Genomic DNA, 22,615 nt, shown 5'->3' with positions numbered 1-22,615 from the left:
GGGACTCCACCTATGACTGGGCCACAGGTATAGATGGCTATCCCCTGTACAGGAGTGATCATGCACATAAAAGAGGTGGGAGTGTAGCCCTCTATGTCAAGGACAGCTACACATCCCTCCAAATTGACATTGGTACCCAGGAGGGACAACTGGAGTCTCTCTGGGTCAAAATACGTGGGGAATATGGCTCAGGGGACATCATGGCAGGAGTCTACTACAGACCTCCTAACCAGAAACAAGAGCTGGACCAGGAATTCACCAGGGAACTGGCTGAGGCTGCACGCTCTTGGTGCATGGCTGTCATGGGAGACTTCAACCACCTGGACATCTCATGCGAAGAGCACTTGGCCAAATCTGATCAGTCACAAAGCTTCCTCATGTTCATGGATGAGCTCTACCTGACTCAAAAGTCTATGGGCCAAAGCGTTGTTGGACCTGGTACTGGCCAAAGAGGATGACATAGCTTGTGACCTATGACTCGATGAAAAACTGGGTGATAGTGACCATGAGCTGATCACTTTTACTATCCATTGCAAAGCTAGTAAGTCAGTCAGCAAAGCAGAAGTCCTCAACTTCAGGAAAGCTGACTTTGACAAGCTCATGGGCCCTAAGGGATCACGACTTGACTGGAAGAAGGGTCCAAGAGGAGTGGTTGCTCCTCAAGGGAGCGATCCTGATAGCACAAGGGATGGCCATCCCATCTTGGAGGAAGGGTAGCAAAAGGGCGCAGCAACCCCTTGGCTTAGCAGGGAACTCAAGGGCCTCCTACGCCTCAAAAGAGAGACTTATAAAGGATGGAAGGTTGGAATTACCACCAAGGAGGAGTACTCAGCACTGGTCCATGTACCTACAGGAAGCGGATTAGGAAAGCCAAGGCTGCAACCAAGCTCCATCTGGCTTCACATATCAAGGATAACAAACAGTCCTTTTTCAGATATGTAGGGAGTCGGAAAAAAAGCAAGGGTAACATTGGACCCCTGCTAAACCAAATGGGATAGCTGATAACTGACACCCAGTTAAAGGCCAACCTACTTAACAGGCACTTTGAGTCGGTCTTTCATCAGTCCAATGGGACTGCCCTGCCTAGCAAGATGCGGGATGGCCAGTGTGACGGCATATTCATACCCAGCATTGGTGTTGATCTAGTAAAGGATCACCTTGAGAGGCTGGACACCTTCAAGTCAGCTGGTCCTGACAGATTACACCCTAGGGTACTCAAGGAGCTGACAGGTGTCATAGCTCAAACATTGGCCAAAATATTTGAAAATTCATGGTGCTTAGGTGAAGTACCTGAAGACTGGAAGAAGGCCAAGGTAGTATCCATCTTCAAGAAACGGTGGAAAGTAGATCCTGGGAATTACAGGCCAATCAGCTTGACCTCAATCCCTGGTAAGACTCTCAAGAAAATTATCAAGGAGACCCTTCTGGACAAGCTGGCTGAGGGCAACATCCTGAGGGATAGCCAGCACAGGTTTGTCACAGATAGGTCTTGCTTGACCAAGCTCATTTCTGTCTATGACCAGGTGATGTATCACCTGGACAAGGGAGAAGAGACTGATGTTATATACCTGGACTTTAAAAAAGCCTTTGATCTGGTGTCCCATGACCTCCTCATGGAAAAATTGGCCAACTGTGGCCTTGGCTACACCACAGTCTGATGGCTGGGAAACTGGCTCCGAGGTCAGAACCAGAGAGTAGTGGTCTCTGGCAGTAAGTCATTATGGTGCTCTGTAACCAGTGGTATCCCCCAAGGCTCTGTCCTTGGACTGGTTCTCTTCAACATCTTTATCAATGATGTGGACATTGGTGTCAGAAGCGCACTGGCTAAGTTCGCCAATGACACTAAACTTTGGGGCATAGTGTCCACACCTGAGGATAGGCTAATGATCCAGGCTGATTTGGATAAGCTTAGTAAGTGGGCGGACACAAACCTGATGACGTTCAATACTGATAAATGCAGGAAAAAGAACCCGCAGCATACTTATAGGCTCATCAGTGCTATGCTTGCTAGCACCACTGCTGAAAGAGACTTGGGGGTCATGATTCACCACAAGATGAACATGAGCCACCAATGTGATGTCGCAGCTGGTAAGGCAAACAAAACCCTGGCTTGCATCTATAGATGCTTCTCAAGTAAATCTCAGGTTGTCATCCTCCCACTGTACTCGGCCTTGGTGTGGCCGCAGCTGGAGTACTGCATCCAGTTCTGGGCTCTGCAATTGAAGAAGGATGTCAAGAAGCTTAAGAAAGTCCAGAGGGCAAGAGAATAGTCCCTATGAAGAAAGGCTGAGAGCCATGGGACTCTTCCTTCTGGAAAAGTGCAGGTTCGGGGGGGGGGGGGACCTGGTGGCTACCTATATGTACACAAGGGGTGTTCATCAGATTCTGGGAGAATGTCTGTTCACCAGACTGCTCCAAGGAAAAACAGGACCAGTGGTCATAAACTCCTACCCAATCGTTTTAGGCTGAACATAAGAAAAAATTTCTTTACTGTCCAAGCCCCCAAGACCTGGAATAGACTCTCTCCAGAAGTGGTGCAGGCACCTACCCTGGATTTATTCAAGAAATGCTTGGATGCTTATCTTGCTGGGGTCCTTTGACCCTAGCTGACTTCCTGCCCTTGGGGCAGGGGGCTTGACTTGATGATCTCTGAGGTCCCTTCCAGCCCTAATGTCTATGAAATCTATGAAATACTAAACTTAATGTGCAGTAACTATGGCACATTAATAAATGTGTGATGCACCCAGGAAGATTTAGGTACCAAAGCTGCAACAAGTGATCCGGATAAACTCTATTCTACTGTCCGCAAAACTACTATTGCCTAAATTCATTTAGTGCCTATACTGTGGGTACATTTACACACACAAATAACATGCCTGAATTTTCTGCACAGGAAATTCAGGTGCATTAAACTGTATCCCTGCATGCATAGGAACGTGCACCCATTGGGACCACATTTGTTCCTGATGGGAGCAGTTCAGTCAAGGGCTGATTCTGCCCTGTTCTGTTCCCCTGCAGCAGCCCCATGTAGATGCATTCCTGCTAAAGCTTAATACACCTCAATTTGCTGTGCAGTAGGATTCAGGCATATTCACTGCATGTGCAGATGCAGCCAGCATCATTCAAAAGCACAGCCAGAAGGAGCATACCTTTTGGACAATAGCTTAGTCCAGGGTCAGCAATCTTTGGCCTGTTGTGGCAGTGGCATGGAGGCAGCCAGTGCTTGGGGCTAGGCTTCATTAAAAGGATCCCCTGCTGACAAATGTTGCTGACCCCTAGTCATTACACTGTTTTCTCACAAAATGGGCAACCTGCATTCTAGGCCCTGTTCAGTCCAAGGGGTGTTCAGAGCTAGGAGGCTGCCTTCATTACTAGGCTACAGGATAGCTGGAGACAAACACACTCCAGGTAAAGAGTGGAATAAGGTACCAAAAGTGCAATAGTCATGAGACAGTAATTCAGTAAGCAAACAGGAAATCTGACCCTTTAGCCTAATGGTTGGGACACTTAGCTTGGAGAGAGAAGACTTGGGTTTAGGTCATCATTCTAATGGGTATTTCTGTTTTTAACCAACGATTGTTTCATATTAAAGGCATAAACAGCCCTGGGGGAAGGGACAAGAGCCATGATTTCCCCTTCCCAGGGAATGCCATCATCATGGAACAAGAACCAGTTTCCACCTTGCTTGCTCTTGTCTATGCCCCATGACTCTTGCATTCCTTTTCCACAGCTGCTTTAAAAAAAGGGGGGGAAAGTATCTAGCCCACCCAGACTTTTCTGGTGTTTCAGGCACTATGAGGTGGAAAATGTGGATTTGAATCCTCTTAAGCTGAAGAGCATGTTGAAGCCATGTTTTCTGGGCAGGTTCTCCAATCACTCAACTATTAACCAATCCTACACTTATAGGAGAATGAGGTGTTTAGGATCCTGAGTGGATGAAGGTACCTAATATGCAGCATCTTAGCTTCAGGGAGGGGTGAGTTCTGACATACCCCTGGCCTTAATGGTTTCTTATGGCTTGCTTTAAGTACCTTCATTCTCAGGCCCTCTGGATTGGCTTTTGGAAGTATCTAACTTTCCTCATTCACCATACAAGGATGCTAGCATCTTGTACAGGTCATCTGGATCACCCTCCTGAAACAAGAAGCCTACTTTTTAGGCATGAAGAAGCTTAAAATGGAGATGCCTGTAAGACAGACCTGGATCCGGCCCATTGTCAGGTTTCTCTCTATCCCAATCTACTACTTTGAAGTTTACCAAAAAAATAAATTCACCTATCAAAAACAAATGACTAAATGTTGCAATATTCTTAAGTGCCCTTTAAATCATTGTATCTTGTTGTGTTGTCAAGTAAAAAGTTGCTGTAACTTGTAGCAAGTATAGGAATTTATACCTTGAGCTTTGCAAAGCACTCAGAAAGGCAACTACAGGATGTAACCCTATAGAGATACTGAGAGGCTCCATAATCTTTCACAAAAGACACTACAGGGATCCAACACTTCATCACAGCTGGAATGACAGAATTTAATAATCTAGCAACCATTGGCTTCTAGCCATTAGCAAATTTGCTTGAAATGCTAACATATAAAAAATTATCTTACCTGTGGTAAGGTAATATACTCTTCAAATCAAACTTGTCAAATAGAGCAGCTAGAGGTCATAGCCCCCTTTTATTTATGATTCTTTTAACTACTTTTCCATGAACATCCATTGGGAAGGAAAATCCAAAATTGTAACAGTTAAATCATCATTAAAATAATAAAGACAGGGTACATTGTGGTACATGAAAATATCCTTAATATTTCTCCACCTTTGATCTGTGTTACCTCATAAACAATCCAGTAAAGGACAGAGATATGATGCTGCCTACGTACACACTAATGTGGGCTCTAGAAGTATTATACATGTCAGAAGCATGACCAGTTTGATTACCTTGAGTGCGGAGAAAGTATGACAAATTCTTAGGGTCACATTTTGATTAATCATGTATACATAACCAGACTATCTCAGGAAAAGACAGTATTCCACGGGGAAAAGAAGTGGTGACCACATGATTGAACTCACTGAATGGAAGTAAATACTCTTGAACATGGGAAACTGCTAAAGTCCCAATCCAGAGTAATTTCTTCCTGGGAGAAAGTAATTTCTTCTGAGGACAGCTGTTAGCTTGCTCATGGTTTGCTCTGAGGCAGTTACCTCTGGCCCTTTTTTGCCATGAGTTTAATGTCAGGTGGCAGCTGAGATGATCATAGTTTTAGACCTGGGCACCTAAATTCCACTTGTGCCTTTTCTGGATCTGGCTCTATATCTCCTCACCCACATTTTACACGAGCAATCTGAGGCGCAGAAGAGAGAATGAATCACAGAAGATCACAAAACAAATCAGTGGCAGTTTGAGAGAATAGGGACTCCTGAGCAGCAGTCCAACATGTTATCCATCCAAAAGTGCATCCCTACAGCCTGACCTACAATCTGTTTCCAGGGCTTTCATTTCAATGCTAGTGACTTGGGTCTAAACAACTGTCAAATGACCCAACCCACATGGCTTTCTTTGAGCCACCTAAACTTTAGTTGGGTTCTGCCACTTGCAGGCAGTTGCATGGGCAGCCAGACCTAAGTTGGTGTGGAGGGGCTGATGGGATTAGGGGGGCAGAGGGCTGACATGTCCTGGGGGGGGCGGTGCTTGTGGGTCTGGGAGGGCTCTGGCAGGTCTGGGGGGAGGGGCTGGTAGGGGGTCAAAAAAGATCCAGTCAAAGTCAGGGTGTTAAAACAGCACAGTCCCAGGGCCGTGGTGCATGGCTGAGCTTTCTCAGGCCCAGGGCTGTACTGTGAATGCATGCAGATGTTGTTAAGCCGGGTTAACCCATTTTACATTGGGTTAATCCAGGCAGATTTAAAGTTAATTCACCTTTGAAGTGAACTAACTTTAGATCTGGTGTGCCATTTTTAGGGTGATTTAAACCCTGGGAATAATTGCATGCATTTAGATTACCCCTAAACTCAGTTAGGATGGTCTACACGTAATGCTTATATATACCCTAATTCTCTCTCTCTCATTTCTTCTCCTGGATGTGCAGTCCCTCACTCATACTGCAAGCACATTCTTTACACTTAATAGATACAGGCAGGGATTGGGGTTGGGGTTGGAATACTGTCCTAGCTTTCTGAGTCTGCGTGGGCTATTGCTACTTAAAGCAGGGGAGAAGAGAAAGTAAAAAGAAGTGCACAAAACAATAACTCATGAACTCTCACTGTGCAACCTTTGGTCTCCCATATTTCTACCTCCGCTCTTTGTTTATTGCATCCCTTGCTGTGTTATTTCTATTTTAAAGTGTTAGATCTTCACGGCAGGATCCTCTCACTCCTTTATTTGTTTCTGAAGTGCCTTGTTCTACATGGGGCTTGAATAAATATTAAATTCCAAAAAATATTAAGTAGGCTAGTTCGTGCTTTACATTAATGTAATTATTTTTCACAGCATTGAGAATGGGTTCAAACTCAATTGATTTTCTCCTGTTGCTAAACTTAGTCACATTTACAGTAGTAATGCTACCATTAAAATGTAGGAAAAATGTCTGTACAGTATTTAACCAGAAAGTTAAATGAAATTTCATCTATGTACTTAATTAACATTATCCTCCTACAGGAATTAGAGCTTTTAATGCAATACTGTTTTTTTCTTACTTTGCTAGTCTGTTTGAAAAGCTTGCAAAAATTTTGTGAAACAGGCACTACTATTAAAAAGAATTTATGAAACATGCTTGCCTCCTTCCAGTATAGACAAAGAATTTTTATTTTGACACTTATTTCTGCTTGTAATTTAACAGTCAGCTCTGTCAACCTGATTGTATTGAACTGACAATACACTAGCACTAGAACCACACAATACACAATATATCACCAAGGGGTTGTCTGCACAGAACAATTGCACTATTTCCAACTGTCATTTACTGGAGACCTATTCATATTGTGTGAAGTGCCATGACTCTGGTACCAGGGGGTGGGTGTGAACACCTAGCCCAGCATGCCTCTCAGTGAGTGTGTGCAGGGAGCAGTGTTTGCACCCATGTTTTGGGGGTTCCAAGGGATGCATGTCCTGCAGATCAGGGCATTTTACTTTTCTTCTTTCCCTTTTCTCCTAAACATGACTCACCAAGCTGAAGGATGAGGAGTGATGCAGTGTGGGATGCCTAGAAGATGGATCAGGCCTGTGTCACATAATTCTTGGTAACCACACAACACTGACCAGATTCACATTGAACTGGTTCAAAACAGTACTTGATATCTCAGGTACACATTTGAACTGTTCCAGGAAGATTTGCATGTTTGTCTGCTTTAAATTTAAACTACATTTAAACTGCTCTAAGTTTTATGGGTGCCTATGCCCTAAGTTGCACATTTTGAATGAACATCCTTCAATAAGTAAATAAACAAATCTTCCCTTCAAACACCATTCAAAATGCAATGGTGGGGGTCTTGTTTTATGTTGTAAAAATATGAAATAATAATCAGGATAGGTCTTCACTCCTCTAAACTTAACAGCCCTATGTCAAAGTATGGTGACTTCATTTTTTAAAAATCAGGTGGATGGTTTGATAATGATTTTGGTATCAACATATAATGTATTCTGGCATACGGTATTCAATGCAGTATCAGATAATTATAAGATACGGTACATTTCAATTCATGCTCTCATTATAGTTACAAAGGACACCTGCTTAATACAGTCTCCTGAATTGTTTTAAAAGACCAAATTATATGTAAAATACAGAGTGGGAGAAAAGGAAGCACAATCCAAATCTCATTAAACATTTAATCCATTTTTTTTGTAAATTATGGTTCAACAAATACACTGATATACTATGGATACCATGAGATGAAGCCAATCCATAGAAATGTATACTTTTCTGATATTCCATTGCAGTATTGATAAAAGCTAATTGACACAACAGTATTACCTCTATGGTAATCAGGCAGCAGACATCTGTTACTATTTACAGGGTATGTCTAGACATGCTCCCAACTGCATAGTTGTTATTGCAGCTGGGAACATGTCTGTGCAGTAACTGCTGTTTCTGCACAGTCCTGGTGGTGCATGGGTTGTTTTTGACTACAGCTCGTTGCTACTGCGCAGTGGCATTGGTGTCACAGTTCATGCCTGCCAATGCTATGTTGCTGTAGCAACAAGCTACGTCGCTGAAGCTCATTGCTATAGAGATGCAGCATCTCTGTAGACATGGCCACAAAAAAGCTAGTACCTTATTAAAGAGAATGAAGAACCTCAGCTATCACAATCTGGTGACTGTAAACAAAAATACAATAGACTGTCCAAAGATGAGAGAACACACCCTGTTATTTTGGGCACTTTGAGCTTCCTCAATAAGCCTCAATTCAATGACGTGACTCTAGGTAAATACTATTAGTCATCCAGACCTCTGATATTCCTCTTTTATCATGTACTTTTTTAAGCCAAAGTAATCTGCTACCACCTTCTCTTGACATAGCATCAGAATTGCCTTTAGAAACCACTAGGACAAAACTCAAGCAGGAGACAGATGCCACTTGCAGGGCATAATGCCACATAAGGGAGGTGTTTGGGCTTATATCTACTGTGTCCACAACTGCTTTCTTAACTGCCAAATTCAAAAGAGCAGACTCTGGAAGGATTACAGAAAATTATCTCCCTTGTTGCACTAACTGGTGGAAAATATAACAGTACAGCAAATAGGGTAAAATACTGTTTACCTGAAAGTGGAAAGATTGAATACTGAAAAATATTAATTTGCATCACTAAAAATACATTCTCGTATTGTGTACTTTTCAAATGTTGTAAACCTTTGCACTGACTAGCAATCTTTTTCTTTGCTTTGTTGAGTTTCTCTCATCCTCATAATGGAGGCTTTTCATTTACAAAATGACTAGCTTCCTTTTCTATTTTCAGTGAAGTTTTGGCAGAAAAATGCCTTCCCATTTGGAAAGTCACCAAGTTCTTACCTGGCAGCCTAAGCAAAACAAATCAACAATGTTTTCACAACAAAAGGCCAACTGGATTTTTCAAAGTCCCTGAGAATGTTGATGTAAAATACCTCTATTAATAGTGATTGCAAACTAAACATTTATTTAACTTTATGAGGTCTGAGCTGAACAGTGTTTGCTCTAATGGAAACACGGTGACTAGACAGCTCCAGGAGCCTGAATGAAACATTAGGGCAGTGTACCTGCATGACAATAAGAAGGTCAAACACTAAGATGAAAGAAGCCAAGAAGGCTCTTGAGACCTCATCACTTGGCAGAAATCCACGATTCAACTTGTCCCAGCTGATCCAGTCAGTAGTGATGACAAGCACAACTACAGAGGTCAGTGTAAACAGAACAGTCCTGCAAGGGAAAAGAGAATAGTTCAGAGAAAATATTGCATAAAGTAGAACGTAACATTATTTGATCTCTCCGCTAAACTTAACTAATAATTATGGGTACTGTACTGTACAGCAGACCAAACCAAGTTGAAGTAAATGAAAGGTAGAAGTCGATATGTTCAGTCAAGACATAAATGAACATACCTTTATTGCAAAGAATTTTGTTAGTTGGTCCAAAAAAGGTTGAAAAATTAATACTGAGTTACATCATATTTATTTTCACACAATTAATATATATTGTAAAGCACAGTCACTTATAGTACCATATCATATCACATCATATATCATATCTCAACAATTCCTGTGCCAACTTGAAATTAATCATTGGGGAATAGTTTCAAAAGCATAATGGAAGTGAGCCATCCAACACCCTTGGAAATTCTCCTCCTTATATCTCTTTATTCAAGGTACCTATAATGCACTATCCATGAAGGCAATAACACTTACAAAAGAAATCTTCATAGCACTCATGTTAAATTTTAATACAGATTTTGGCAATGGAAGAACTTTGTTTCTCATAACATGCCCAGGGAAGTCATCATGAGAGAACTGAGCATGTCTTATGATATTCTTAAGTAACAGATAGCATTGAATTATAAAAACATTTGTAGGATCAGGCCACAGTAGGGCTTTTTCCAACATATGAAACTCTTGAATATCCAGAAGATGAATTTGTCTAATTCATTCCATTTGCTATATGGTAATTAAATTGTACACTCTTTGAGCTGTCACTCCATAACAGATCTTCACCTTTTTCCAACAGCACTTTAGCAATATCTTTCACATTTTGATAGTGAAAACTATATTCAACATACTGTCTCCATTCAAGTCAAAGGATATTAGCCACTGATTTAACAGAGACAGGATTATATCCAATCACTTTGGATGTCAAAATATAGCTATTATAGGTGGACATAAAAGTATATCATTTTTAGACACAGAAAGGATATTGTGGTACTTTGGCTTTGTTCGTAGGCATCTGGTACCTTGGGGTCCTAGTCAGAAGGCATGAGTAAAAGCTACCTCTGGCAGCTCTAATTTATGCAGGTTAGACATAGATTAGACCAATGGGTTTTAACCTTTTTTAATTTGCAGACCCCTAAAACATTGTGAATGGAGGTGCAGACCCTGCTGGAAATTTCAAATGGAGGTGTGAACCCATTTGAATTGTAAGTGTTGGTATTCACACACTTTTGATTGATCATAGTCATCTTTCATGGACCCCTTAAACATAGTTTGCAGACCCCCAGGGATCCCCAGACAACAAGTTGAAAACCACTGGATTAGACCATGAAATTAAGGAACCATAAACTCAGTATCTATACCACTTGTACAGAACTTATGTTGCTACTCGTATTTAGAATTTTCTTCAGTGTTTGTGTGACTCTTCTACCTCTGCACAAAGTATTTATGAAGTTGTGGCTTTGATGACCAGGAGGTAAAAGTTCTGCTAAGATCAAGTGATCAGATGAAAGTCATTTTTTGACTGTTTCTGTCCTCTTAATTTGTCTTTTCTGGGAGCATCTACATAAGATGTTTACTGTGTAGTAGCATAGTTTACTAAGCAGTGGGCGTGTCTACATGAGATGCCTAAATGTGGAGTAGCCTAGTTTACTGTGCAGTAAGTGTGAGCATCTACATGCCTACTGAGCAGTAAAAACCCATAATCGTGCATAAATCCGTGCATAAAACCCCTTAATTGTGCACAGGTAGCAAATTTACACAGGATTAGGTACTGCACAGTAACAAATATGTAGATGTGACCCAGGAGCAAGTTTGCTCTCAAGTCTACCCTGCCACTAGGAGGCTGGCCTCAGGCTGGCCCCAGGGCTCCAGGATAGGAGCCTCTCCTGCCCCAGGGCTGGGCTGCCTCTGTGGCAGTCCCCTGCCTCAGGATGTAAAAGTTTACAGGCATTTTGAGCCCTGGGGCACACATGCAAGGAGCCTGAGGGTACTTGAGGCCCCTGTGTCCCCATGGGCAGGCCACAGCTTAGCTATGCCATCCTGTCTGAACCTGAGCACTACAGCCTGGCACTGCAGTGCTCACAGCTGCCAGGACTATGTTAACCAGGCCAGCAAGGTGCTGCAAGCAGCTGCAGACTCCAGCCAGGCCTCTCAGCCCCCAAGTCCAGCTGCAGAAAGCTTCTGGCCAGTAGGATGAGTTCCACCTGCCTGCAGCACACTCCAAGCAGCCTTCCCTGAGCCTGCAGGAGTACCACAGAGTAAAAGCCCCTTCTGCTGTAATAGGGGTGGTGTCCATGGGCCAGGCAGATGATGGGGATGTGGGTCCCATCCAGGGCCCTGATGCACTGGAGGAAGCCCAGGGCAGGGAACCCTGCCACCACTGCCTGGGGGTGATGCATGCAGAGCATGGTGGGCCCCAGCATGTCCTGGAAGGTGCCACACACCTCCAGGATGGCCTTCCTGGTGGTGGCCTTACCTACGCCATGCTCTTGTCCTGCTACTTCAAGTGTGGCCAGAGTAACTCCATGAGGTCCCAGAAGCCTGAGCCTGGGTCATGCAGAAAGCTTCCAGCCACTGCTCATTATCCCAGGTGTGTTGGATGATGTGTCATCATCCATCCTGGCTGGCCTGGCAGGCCCACAGGCAGCAGGGCTGGAGGCCCAGGAGTGTATGGTGGCCCCAGTGATGGCATCCAGAAGCCCTTCATTGGTGTCCCTGCCAGCTGGAGCTGCACAGTGGTGGGCCTGGGACAGCACCCTGTAGCCAGGCAGATGGTCACTGCATGTGAGGGAGCTAGGTGGGCCCAAACAGCCATGGGCCAGGTGGTGGTTGGTGCGGCGGGCCAGCAGGGCCAGCATGGCAGCCAGCAGGATTCTTGGCCACTGATCATCACTGCCAGGGGCAGGTGCTGGAGTAGTCATAGCACAGGGATGCAGAGTAGGCAAGGAGAGAGCTGCCACGTGTTATCTCTGTGCTGGACATGCTGCTCCTGGGCAGGGAAGTGGCTAGCCAGGGAGCAGTGAGCAGGGTTGGCTTTTAAAGAGGGATGCTGGCTGCTGGCAGCTGCAGCTGGAGCTTCCCCCACTGGCAGCAGGGGCCCATTGCAGGGCTGCAGGAATTTTGCTGCTAAGAGCAGCAAATCTGTTCCCTAGTCCCTGCATGTGTAGGCGCCTGCCTGGGAGTGCTTAATCCACAGAAGTTTACACCGAGTAAACTGAGCCCTGACCAAATGAACGTATAGATGTGTCCCACAAGCATGTGCATCTACGCATGCACATACTTACTGTGCAGTAAACCTCACTAATTGTGAGAAAATCTGTTACCTGCAAATGCAAGTAGCAAATTTCCTTGTGACTAGTTACTGCGCAGTAGCACTCATGTAGATGCTTGACTAGGAGCAAATCTGATCATGGTCAGCTGGCCAGCAGGGAGCAGGGTTCATAGATTCATAGATTGTTAGGGGCTGGAAGGGACCTTGCAGATCATCGGGTCCACCCCCCCGCTATAGGCAGGAAGACAACTGGGGTTAGGTGACCCCAGTGAGGTGACTGTCTAGTCTCCTCTTGAAAACCCGCAGGGTAGATGCCTGCACCACCTCTGCAGGGAGTTTATTCCACAGTCTGGACACCCTGACTGTGAAGGAGTTTTTCCTGGTATTAAGCCTGAAGTGGCCTTCCAGGAATTTGTATCCATTGGTCCTGGTCTTCCCTGGGGGTGCCCTAGTGAACAGTTGGTCACCGAGATCCTGATGCACTCCTCTGATATAGTGGTACACCGCTATCAAGTCCCCTCTCAACCTTCTCTTCTTTAGGCTAAAGAGGCCTAGGTCCCTCAGCCTTTCCTTGTATGGCTTGCCTTGCAAGTCCCTGATCATCTGGGTGACTCTTCTCTGGACCCTCTCAAGCTTTTCCATGTCCTTATTGAAGTATGGCACCCAGAACTGGACAAAGTACTCCAACTGTGGTCTCACCAGTGCTGAGTACAGTGGGAGTATCACTTCCTTAGTTTTACACAAGATGCATCGGTTGATGCATGCCAGCATGTTATTTGCCCTGCTGACCACCGCCTTGCACTGATGGCTCATATTCGCACAATGGTCAATTATTATCCCTAGGTCCCTTTCGGCTGTGGTGCAAGTCAAGCTGTCACCACCGAGCCTGTATGTATGTTCAGAGTTATTTGGCCCCAGATGAAGCACCTTACACTTGGAAGTGTTAAATTTCATTTGGTTCCAGTCTGCCCAACTCTCAAATCTGTCTAGGTCTGCCTGTATCTGCAACTTACCTTCTGACGTGACCACACTGCCTCATAACTTGGTGTCATCTGCGAACTTGGCCAGTGAGCTTTTCATTCTCCCATCCAAATCATTGATAAAGTTGTTGAAAAGCATCAGTCCAAGCACGGACCCCTGATGGACAGCACTGGCCACTTTGCGCCGGGTTGACACAGATTCGTTCATAAGAACTCTCTGGGTCCTACTGTGTAGCCAGTTTCCCATCCACTTAATTGTTGAACAGCTGAGCCCACAATCTTCCAGTTTCCCCTGGAAACACAGAAATGAGCAGGGAACAGACTCCCCAGCCTGTTCCCCTCCCAGCTCCATGCTCACAGAGCTGAGCGGGGAACAAGCTCCCTAGCCCCCACCCCATGATCATGGAGCAGAGGCTGGGAACTGTCCCAGTTAGGGGCAGGTCCCAGCTTCATACTCCAATCAGGTGATTGAGGCATGGGGCTTGCAAAGAACTGTAGGTGTGGGGTAGGAACTGACCTCCTGCTTCAATCCACTGGTGGGCTGGCTAGCAGAGAGATTGCTGCTAACTGCTAGCTGTCCCACTGGTGGATTTGGGGAGGGGGCTGGGACATGCCCCTTTTCTGCAGCTCTTTCCTATGTCCCCTACCCCTGATCAGGGAGCTGGGGCCAGGAGCTCAGTGCTGACAGGGCAGGTGGACATTATTCCCACCACAGCAGCAGGCTACCCCCCAGAGGCAGGGTGCAATGTTCCAGTCCCAGCCAGGAGACAGCTGTTGTTTAAGACTGGTTAAGGGCAGCTAAGAGATGCTAAAAAGAATATTTCGTACCATTCATACATATTTTGGGTACAGAGACATTTGTTATCTAGGACTAATAAACAAAAATGAAATTTGTATAGAAACTAGTAGGAGATCTGTTTGAGAAAGGAGTAACGGGACAGATGCTAAATTATTCATTATTGTTTTTTAAGGACAAGGAATGTGCACTTAATGTATTTATTGCACACTTATTTAGCAGAGCAAATACATTGGCATCCATTCTGAGCATATTTTAAATGAAAATAAAATTGACTAGCATTTGTCAAACATTGTAGGTGTCTTGAATGAAGGTGTTGCATGAATATTAAGTACAGTATTAGTCATCATTTAAAGTTCATTATATATCTCCCATAGCAATGCGTTATAGTGGCAACTGCTTCATAAACATGCCAGGATAGTTAAGAGCACACTGTGAAAACAGAGATAGAACAGGCAAAAAGCAAATTTTTGCAGCTCTTGATATTTAGATGTGCTTTAGAATCCTCAGAAAGGTGAGATCATCAGTCAAATTAAATACTTTCCATTAATTTTAATCCCCAGACCAGAACTGGCTCAAACACATTGTCTCACAGCATATAACAAACATAAAGAACAATGGAGCTGCAGCTGTTCATGTGCAAATGCCAACATTTTTTATTTTACTTGTTTTAATTAGCAAGATTTGCAGTACTGCATTTGTTTAAAAAATAACATCTCCCAAAATTATTTAAAAATAAACTATCAGCTTTTTAGTCCTCCCAGTGGCTTGGTATCAGCAATACAGCCTGCAATTTGGGGAACATGGGGGCAGATTAACAGCTGATATAAATGGACACAACTCCTTTGAACTCTATGAAGTCTTGACAATTTACAGCAGTTGATCCACAGTTCTTCTGTGGCCTCTTGCTCTCAAGAGTAGTAGAGCTATGGAATGACAGAGATGATATCTAGTGGGGATTTCAGAAAAGGAGAGCAGTGAGAGCTATTCACTATATATGTTTGGCTTCAAAACTAATTCACAGAGTTATACCAGTTCAAACAGGATGGTCCTGCTTTGAGCAAGGAGTTGGACTACATGACCTTCTAAGGTCCCTTCCAACCCAATTTTTCTATGATTCTATGATACACATTGCCTTGCTTTTGTTCCTTTTGGAAATACTAAAGTATATTGCAGTACAGGTGGTTACTGCTCCAAGGGTACAGCGCACAGATAAATTTACTCCTACATTGCTGTAGTGGCATGCTATACTTGGGGAGCGCACTGCTACATCGACATAGCTAGCAATCATGTGTAGATACACAATGATACAGTACGTCTAGGATCACTATATCACCGTAGGGCAACATGTAAATGTACCCTATCTGTAGTACATATTTCACTCAGATACTTTATGTGTAGAGTAAGACACAGTATGATAAGAGTGTACAGTAGCAAAGTAGTAAGACCTGACCTGTTGGACAATTACAATTAGTCTGTAGTGCTGCCTGACTAGAATAAAAAGGTTACATGCTACATTAACTTCTATATCTCCTACACTAGGAAATTTTTATGGATGCTGATACATGAAACATTTACACTAATGTAATTTACATAGGCTTTCTATACTCATGTAAATTGCACCAGGATCCTGAGTGGACAGAGGAGCAGTTCTTTAGGTGTAGCAGTCCCAATACACCTATTACAGTGCCACACTATTATGTGGTAGAGACCCTGTAATAACCTATTTTCCTATAGCAAACATGTGTCTCAGGATAGAAGACGGGAGACAGTATCTCCTCCTGTTACAACTTATAGTAGTGGAGTCTGACCATAGAATTTTCCTGTGATAATATTACCATAGATTCAAGGCATTTATAGCAGGGTAGGTATTCACTGTTTGTCCATTCTTTGTTTATACAAGCATCTGCTTATGCCAGTCAATGTGTGTTGTGTGTCTAAAGCCAGAGTTACTGTCCACTTAGCATATTAAATATATATTATTTACAAATGTCACCATTTTAATTTCCAGAGTTAACTGGCACTCATATGAAAACATTATTTTGTTTTAAACTTTGTATTCCAAGATATGCTGGATTTGTACAAGAAGCAGTTGGACAAAATATTTGGCACCGTACTGGTGAAGGCAGGTTGCAGCTGTTGTTCCAGCCCAGAAGAGCTGAAAGGGCTTTGCAGCAGCCCAGCTTTTTGACCTGTGGATTTTACCTCCTCTACCTTGTCCACACAGAATGAAATTATCATCAGTAGAAGTATACAGCCTATGGACTCTGGTCATGGAACAGGACCCAAACAGTGGACACTGGACAAACAGAACAAAAATTATAACAGATGGGAATTCAAAGCTTATGTGGTGCATAGATGACTTTGAAATTCTCTTCCTGAAAATGTTCATGTCAGTAAACCTTAAAGGCCAGACATAGCTCATTGAACAAACCGGGAGCCCTTCCAATTACTTGGCTTACTTCAGATCAACTCTCATTCATATAAGTACCTGTTGAAACTGGACTGAAAAGAGAGAGCAAACATGGGTGCAATAAATTCTTTACAAAAAATACTTTGGAGAGAAATTTTAGCAATATCTGTGAGCTCTAATCAAACCCTGTATCCATATGTAGATGGAGGTGAAAGGTCTAAGCAACCAAAAATGCACACTGCATTATGTTACCAGCAAAATCAGTAAAATAAATTATAAATACACTTGTGTCCAAATACTAGCCATTATCCAAAATACCCAGTAAACCAATATGAATCCAAAGTTACTTGGGTTTTTTTTATACAAACATTTATATAAAATCTTAAATTGCATTTATGTTAATGTGTAGAGAAAACATTGTACTATTTCCTATGCAATAAAATAAATCAGATTAGGTGATGTAATTACATGGTGAAGTTTTAGAATTCTAGAGAGCATCATATTTTATTATAGGTAGAAGCATTTTTGAGTTTCCTTTTGCCACACCATTAATTTACCCAAATGAAAGTGTTATCTATTTCAAACACCAGCTCATTTAAATTAAACTCATCAGCCTTAAACTTTAAATTTCAAATGCCATTTTCTATCTGTGACACAGAATAAGAAAAACAGTTTAAGAAAGTTCATGGTCTTGCCTGTAAAAAATGGTTTTCAATCAACACCTATCATATGCAAGGTAGCATAGGATTCACATGAGTTATAGTCACACAATTCAACCCCTTGCTCAACTTTTACACTGTCAGAAGTTAATTGCCTAACTCCAGTAGGAAGCAATTTGAAAAATGATCCTTATATGAAGGAAAAGGAAATGGTATTTCAGGTTTACTTTCAGTTGGAGAGATCACTTTCTCCAACAGTAAAAACTAGAGTGGGTACAATCTAAGAAACTACCAGACTCAAAAGTTTTAAAACCTGGGTAAAATTTTCAAAACACCTTACTGTAGAATAAATCTGTTCATGACTTTTTCAATGAAACAGTTTTAACTCAGAAAATAACAATTTATCAAACATGAAACCTTTCCCTTGAAAGAGCTGGTTTTCACAAAACTTATCAGGAGGGTGTCTCAGGTGCCAGGTGGAGTTTTTGTTTAAAACCTGAGACACTTGTCACTACTGCAACCAGCCCAATAGCTATAACATTCATATGAAAAAATGATGGCTAAGTCCCTGTTCCACTTGATTCTGACCAGCAGCTGAAACTTTCAGGTGAATACTGGAAACACAATGATCAGGGATCACCTTGGATCTTGTCCTGACCAGCAGGGAAGAACAGGTGGAGGATGTGAAGGTGATGGGCAACTTGGGAAATAGCAATCAAATATGACAGAATTTCAGATCCTAAGAAAGGGAAAGCATGAGGTCAGCAAAATTAGGATACTCGATGTGAAAAAGGTGGATTTCATTAAACTCAAGGAGTTAATAGGTAGAGTGCCATGGAAAGACAGATTGAAGAATAAAGGCACACAGGAGGGCTGGGAGTTTCTAAGGGGCACAGTATTGCAAGCCCAGCAAAAACTGTCCTGACAGGATGGAAGCACAAGAAGAATGGCAAGAAACCAATGTAGTTGCATAAGGAGCTTCTAAAGTGCTATAAATGGAAAAGGAAATCATACAGGCAATGGAAGAATGGGCAGGTCACCAAGGAAATGTACTAGGAAATAGTAGGAATGTGCAGGGACAAAATCAGGAAGGCAAAGATAAAAAACAAACTGCACGTGGCAAAGGAGGTCAAGGACAGCAAGAAGAGGTTCTATAGGTATGTTGGCCAGAAAAGAAGGGCCAAGGAAGCTTGTGGGTCCACTGTTAACAAACCAGGGGGAACTCCTAACCAAAGTTTCAAAGAAGGCAGAGCTACTCAAAAGCTACTTTGCCTCAGTCTTCACAAAAAAAAATTAAGCTGCAGCCAGACACCTAATAAAGATTATCTGGATAAAGAAGGAGGAAAGCTGAGGGATAAGATCACAAAATAAATGGTCAAAGAGGTTTTGAGAGGATTTGAATGAATTCAAGTCAGGAGGGCTGGATAGATTTAATCTTGAAGGAACTGCCGAAGGAAACCTTGAACCACTTGGCAACGATTTTCATAAAGTTATGGGAGGCAGGACAGGTACCAAAGGACCAAAAAAGGTCCAATGTAGTGCCCCTTTTTAAAAAAGGCAAAAAGGACGACCTTGAGAACCACAGACCAGTTAGCCTCACCTTAGTACCTGGGAAGTTATTGGAGCATATCCTAAGGAAGGCTATTTGCAAACATCTGGAGGAAAGGTTGATCATAAGCAGCTAGCATGGATTTACGAAAAACAAAATGCGCCAAGCAAACTTGATCACCTTCATGAAAGTAACTACTTGGGTGGATGAAGTAACTACTTGGGTGGATGAATGCTGTTTATATATCTGGACTTCAGCAGGGCTTTTGACAAGGTCCCCCATGACCTTCTCATGAACAAATTGGAGAAATGTGGGCTGGTGTATATCTAACTGGCTCAATAGCTGCAAAGGATAATTATTAATGTTAAAGTGGCAGGAGGTTTTGAGTGGAGTCCCTCAGGGGTCTGTCCTCAGACCCATGCTGTTCAACATGTTTATTAATATTTATTAATGATACTGGTTTATTTATTGGATACTGGCATAGAAAGCTTCTTGAGCAAGTTTGCAGACAACATGAAACTGGGAAGGACTGCGAACATGTTGGAGGGTGGAAACATAATTCCGAAGAATCTCAACAGGTTGGAAAGTTGAGATAGAGTTAACAGGATGAAGTTCGATGTGGACAAATGCAAAGTGCTATACTTCAGGATATATAATGAAAAACACTTGTATAAAATGGGTGACTCCTAGCTGTATGGTAGCACTATGGAAAAGGATTGGGAGTGTTAGTTGATCACAGACTCAATATGAATCTGCAGTGTGGTGCAGCTCCGCAAAAGGTGAATGTGTTTTTCTGATGCATCAATAGAAGTGTTAGGTACAAGACCTGGAAGGTGCTAGTGCCTCTCTGCTTGGCACTGGTAAGCTCTCATCTGGAGCATCACATGCAGTGCTGGGCTCCATATTTTAAAAAGGATGTGGAGAAGTCAGGGAGGGTCCAGAGATGACAAAAAAGATGATCAAGGGCTTGCAAGTCAAGTCATACAAGGAGAGGCTGAAGGAGCTAGGCATGCTCAGCTTGCAGAAAAGGTGCATAGGAGGACATGATAGCAGTGTTCAAATATTTGAAGGGCTGCCATGAAGAAGAGGAAAAGCACCTTTTCTCTCTTGTTGATCTATAAACCTCATTCCATTTTCAAATGGATCATTTGAAAAAGATCATTTTCATTGATCTATAAACCTAATTCCATTTTCAAAAGTTTCACTGGTTCCCAAATCACTTTAGGTCAGAGCCAAAAATGCAATTTGGTGTCCTAAAAGCAACTTAGAGAATGTTTGATAGAACTGTGATAGCAGTCTTTTCTAGCCAGCCATTCTAAAGCATACCCCACCTTCCCAAAGTATGCCTGTGAGGCTTTTCTGAGATGTCGCTTTGTGTTCGCTCCTGAGGCTTTCCCTGATAGAGCAGCTGCTTGAGACAACCTCAGAGTGGCAGCGTCAGTGCACTTCCAAGGTTGGAGCACACATGTGGAAGCAGGTAGACAGGAATTACTCAGGGTTAACCTAGCCAGAGCAAGCTACCACCAGAATATAGACATGCCCTTTAGCTCCTAAAACAAAGAAGCCACAATACTTTTGCCAAATTACTTCAGTGCCTGATAATCTGTACACCACACACACTTACACCAGCACTGCATTCAGCACAAGGTATAACACCTGGAAGAAAAGGTGGTGTCATGACCCTCTCTCTACATTATGGCCTACTGATTACAGCATTCACTCAGGATTGAGAGATTTGGGTTCTATGCTCATCTAACCCTTTGGAGGTTCAAATGTGTATCTCCCACCTCCCAGTAAATTATCCTATAACAAGGTTATAAGGCTAAGCAGGGACACTCTATTTTTCCTATTGATGTCATGCCATTTTGCAGATGGGAGCCCGGCTCTGTATGGCAGTGTTGAGTTAATTTATCATGGAATGAGGAGACCTGTATTCTGATTCCTGACCCTGCCATGGTTCTTTTTTTTTTCAAATGACTCTTTAATACAAAATGCAACTGTCTTGGGAGCATGGACCACATCTTAGCACTCTCCATTCCCAGGGAAATGCCCTTATCATTTGCCTAACCAGCTCCATTCCCTCCATATCTGGTGCTCTGAATCTTTAATACTTTTCTCCATAGTAGCGCAGTTTCAACAGGTGAACTAAGGAGACGGAGGAGTACCACTCCCCCATTTCAGTTCTGCTGACAGGCTGTTGTTTAAGGCACTTTCTTAATAGGTAAGAGAGATTAACTTGAAGCACTTTAGGCTGAGGAAGCCCTAGAACCCAGGCCTCTCACTTTTTAGGAGAGTGTTGCAATCTCTAGCCTATTGTATAAAAGACTAGCCAATTGCCTGTCAAGAATGACGGGGGGGGCGGTGAGTGGTGGTGGGGGGTCAGAGGAGTGGGCCTGGGCCCGATGAAGGGGAAGGACCAGGCCCGAAGGTGGGGAGAAGCCAGGTTCCTGTGGCAAGGCAGTGCGGGAGGCAGTGGGGGGATGGGAGGAGTGGGCTCAGGACCAACGCAGGGGAGCAGGGGTCGGAGAGAAATGGGCCTGGGGCTGATGTGGGGAGAAGGCTTGCTCCTCCCCCTGCAGAGCTGCCATGCTGGTTTGGGCCAAGCCAGGTTCACTGTCCCCACCCACTGCCATGGCGGGCCGGCTTTTCCCCCAGCTCAGGCTTGCTCCCCTCCCGGCATTGGGCCTGGGCCCAGTCCTCCCCTGGTCCAACTGTCACTGCCCACGGCACGCCCGCTCCTCCCCTTTCCACATCAGGCCAGCTCAGAGATGGGAGGAGCAGGCTCAGGGACGACACGGGGGAGGGGGAAGAGTGAGAAAGGGGAGAGGAGGCCCGCTCCTTCCCTCCCCCAGCCGCTGCCATGGTGGGCTAGGGCTACAGTTCCCCCCACACTGTGGTGGGATGGATTTTCCCTGCTCGCGCCCATTCCCCCCCGTGTTGGACCTGGACCTGCTCTCCTCCCCCACATGTTGGGCCCAGGCCCACTCCCACCCCCAAATTGGACCCAGGCCTGCTCCCTCCATCCACGTTTGAACCGGGCCTACTCCCTCCCTGCGTTACCTGCAGGGAACAGGGCGGGTGGGGGGACGAGGCCAGCCTTGCCCCACCCCCCTTCCATTCACTCTGTTGTTGCCACCTCCAGGGAGCGGGGGTTGGGGGGGGAAAGCCAGGTGTGCTGGCCTCGCCCCCCCCACTCCATCACCTGTGTCCCCACCATCATGGCAGTGGGCTGCATTTCTGTAAGAATGCTTCTTCGTGCTCTGATTGGCTGTTTGTCAGTCAATCAGAGTGCTAATAAAGCATTATGGACAGACAGACAGACTTAGGCTTTTATAATATTAGAATGGGCAGTGAGGGCATCTGATGTTGTGAGTGAGTTCTTCATACTGAAATAAGTCAAGCAAGGGGTTTTGGACTGTGGGTCTTAGTCTCAGGTAGACACCTAACTCACGGTACCAGGCAGAAGCCTAACTTGGGGAAAGAGGTGGCATTTAAGAAATGTCACTTTCTACAGCATTTCATATTGGCTTGATTAGGTGCCTCTGCTTTCAGCATGCTGGCTGTTAT

The 22,615-nt window shown here is 43.9% G+C and overlaps 1 protein-coding gene across 1 annotated transcript in view; it reads right to left on the bottom strand.

The window, feature by feature from the left end:
* Positions 1-22,615, bottom strand: part of TMEM117 (transmembrane protein 117) — a 511,337-nt gene that overhangs the window by 88,765 nt on the left and 399,957 nt on the right. Inside the window, exon 6 of the mRNA XM_019514612.1 lies at positions 9,219-9,378. Within this exon, the coding sequence (XP_019370157.1) occupies positions 9,219-9,378 (160 nt within the window). The remainder of the gene's footprint in view (positions 1-9,218; positions 9,379-22,615) is intronic.

The sequence above is a fragment of the Gavialis gangeticus genome, unplaced genomic scaffold (genome assembly GCF_001723915.1).
Source record: "Gavialis gangeticus isolate Ggan-Ray unplaced genomic scaffold, GavGan_comp1, whole genome shotgun sequence".
In the NCBI taxonomy this organism is placed as follows: Eukaryota; Metazoa; Chordata; order Crocodylia; family Gavialidae; genus Gavialis; species Gavialis gangeticus.
The sequence above is the reverse complement of the archived record's forward strand: the minus strand, read 5'-3'. Positions and strand labels throughout refer to the sequence as shown.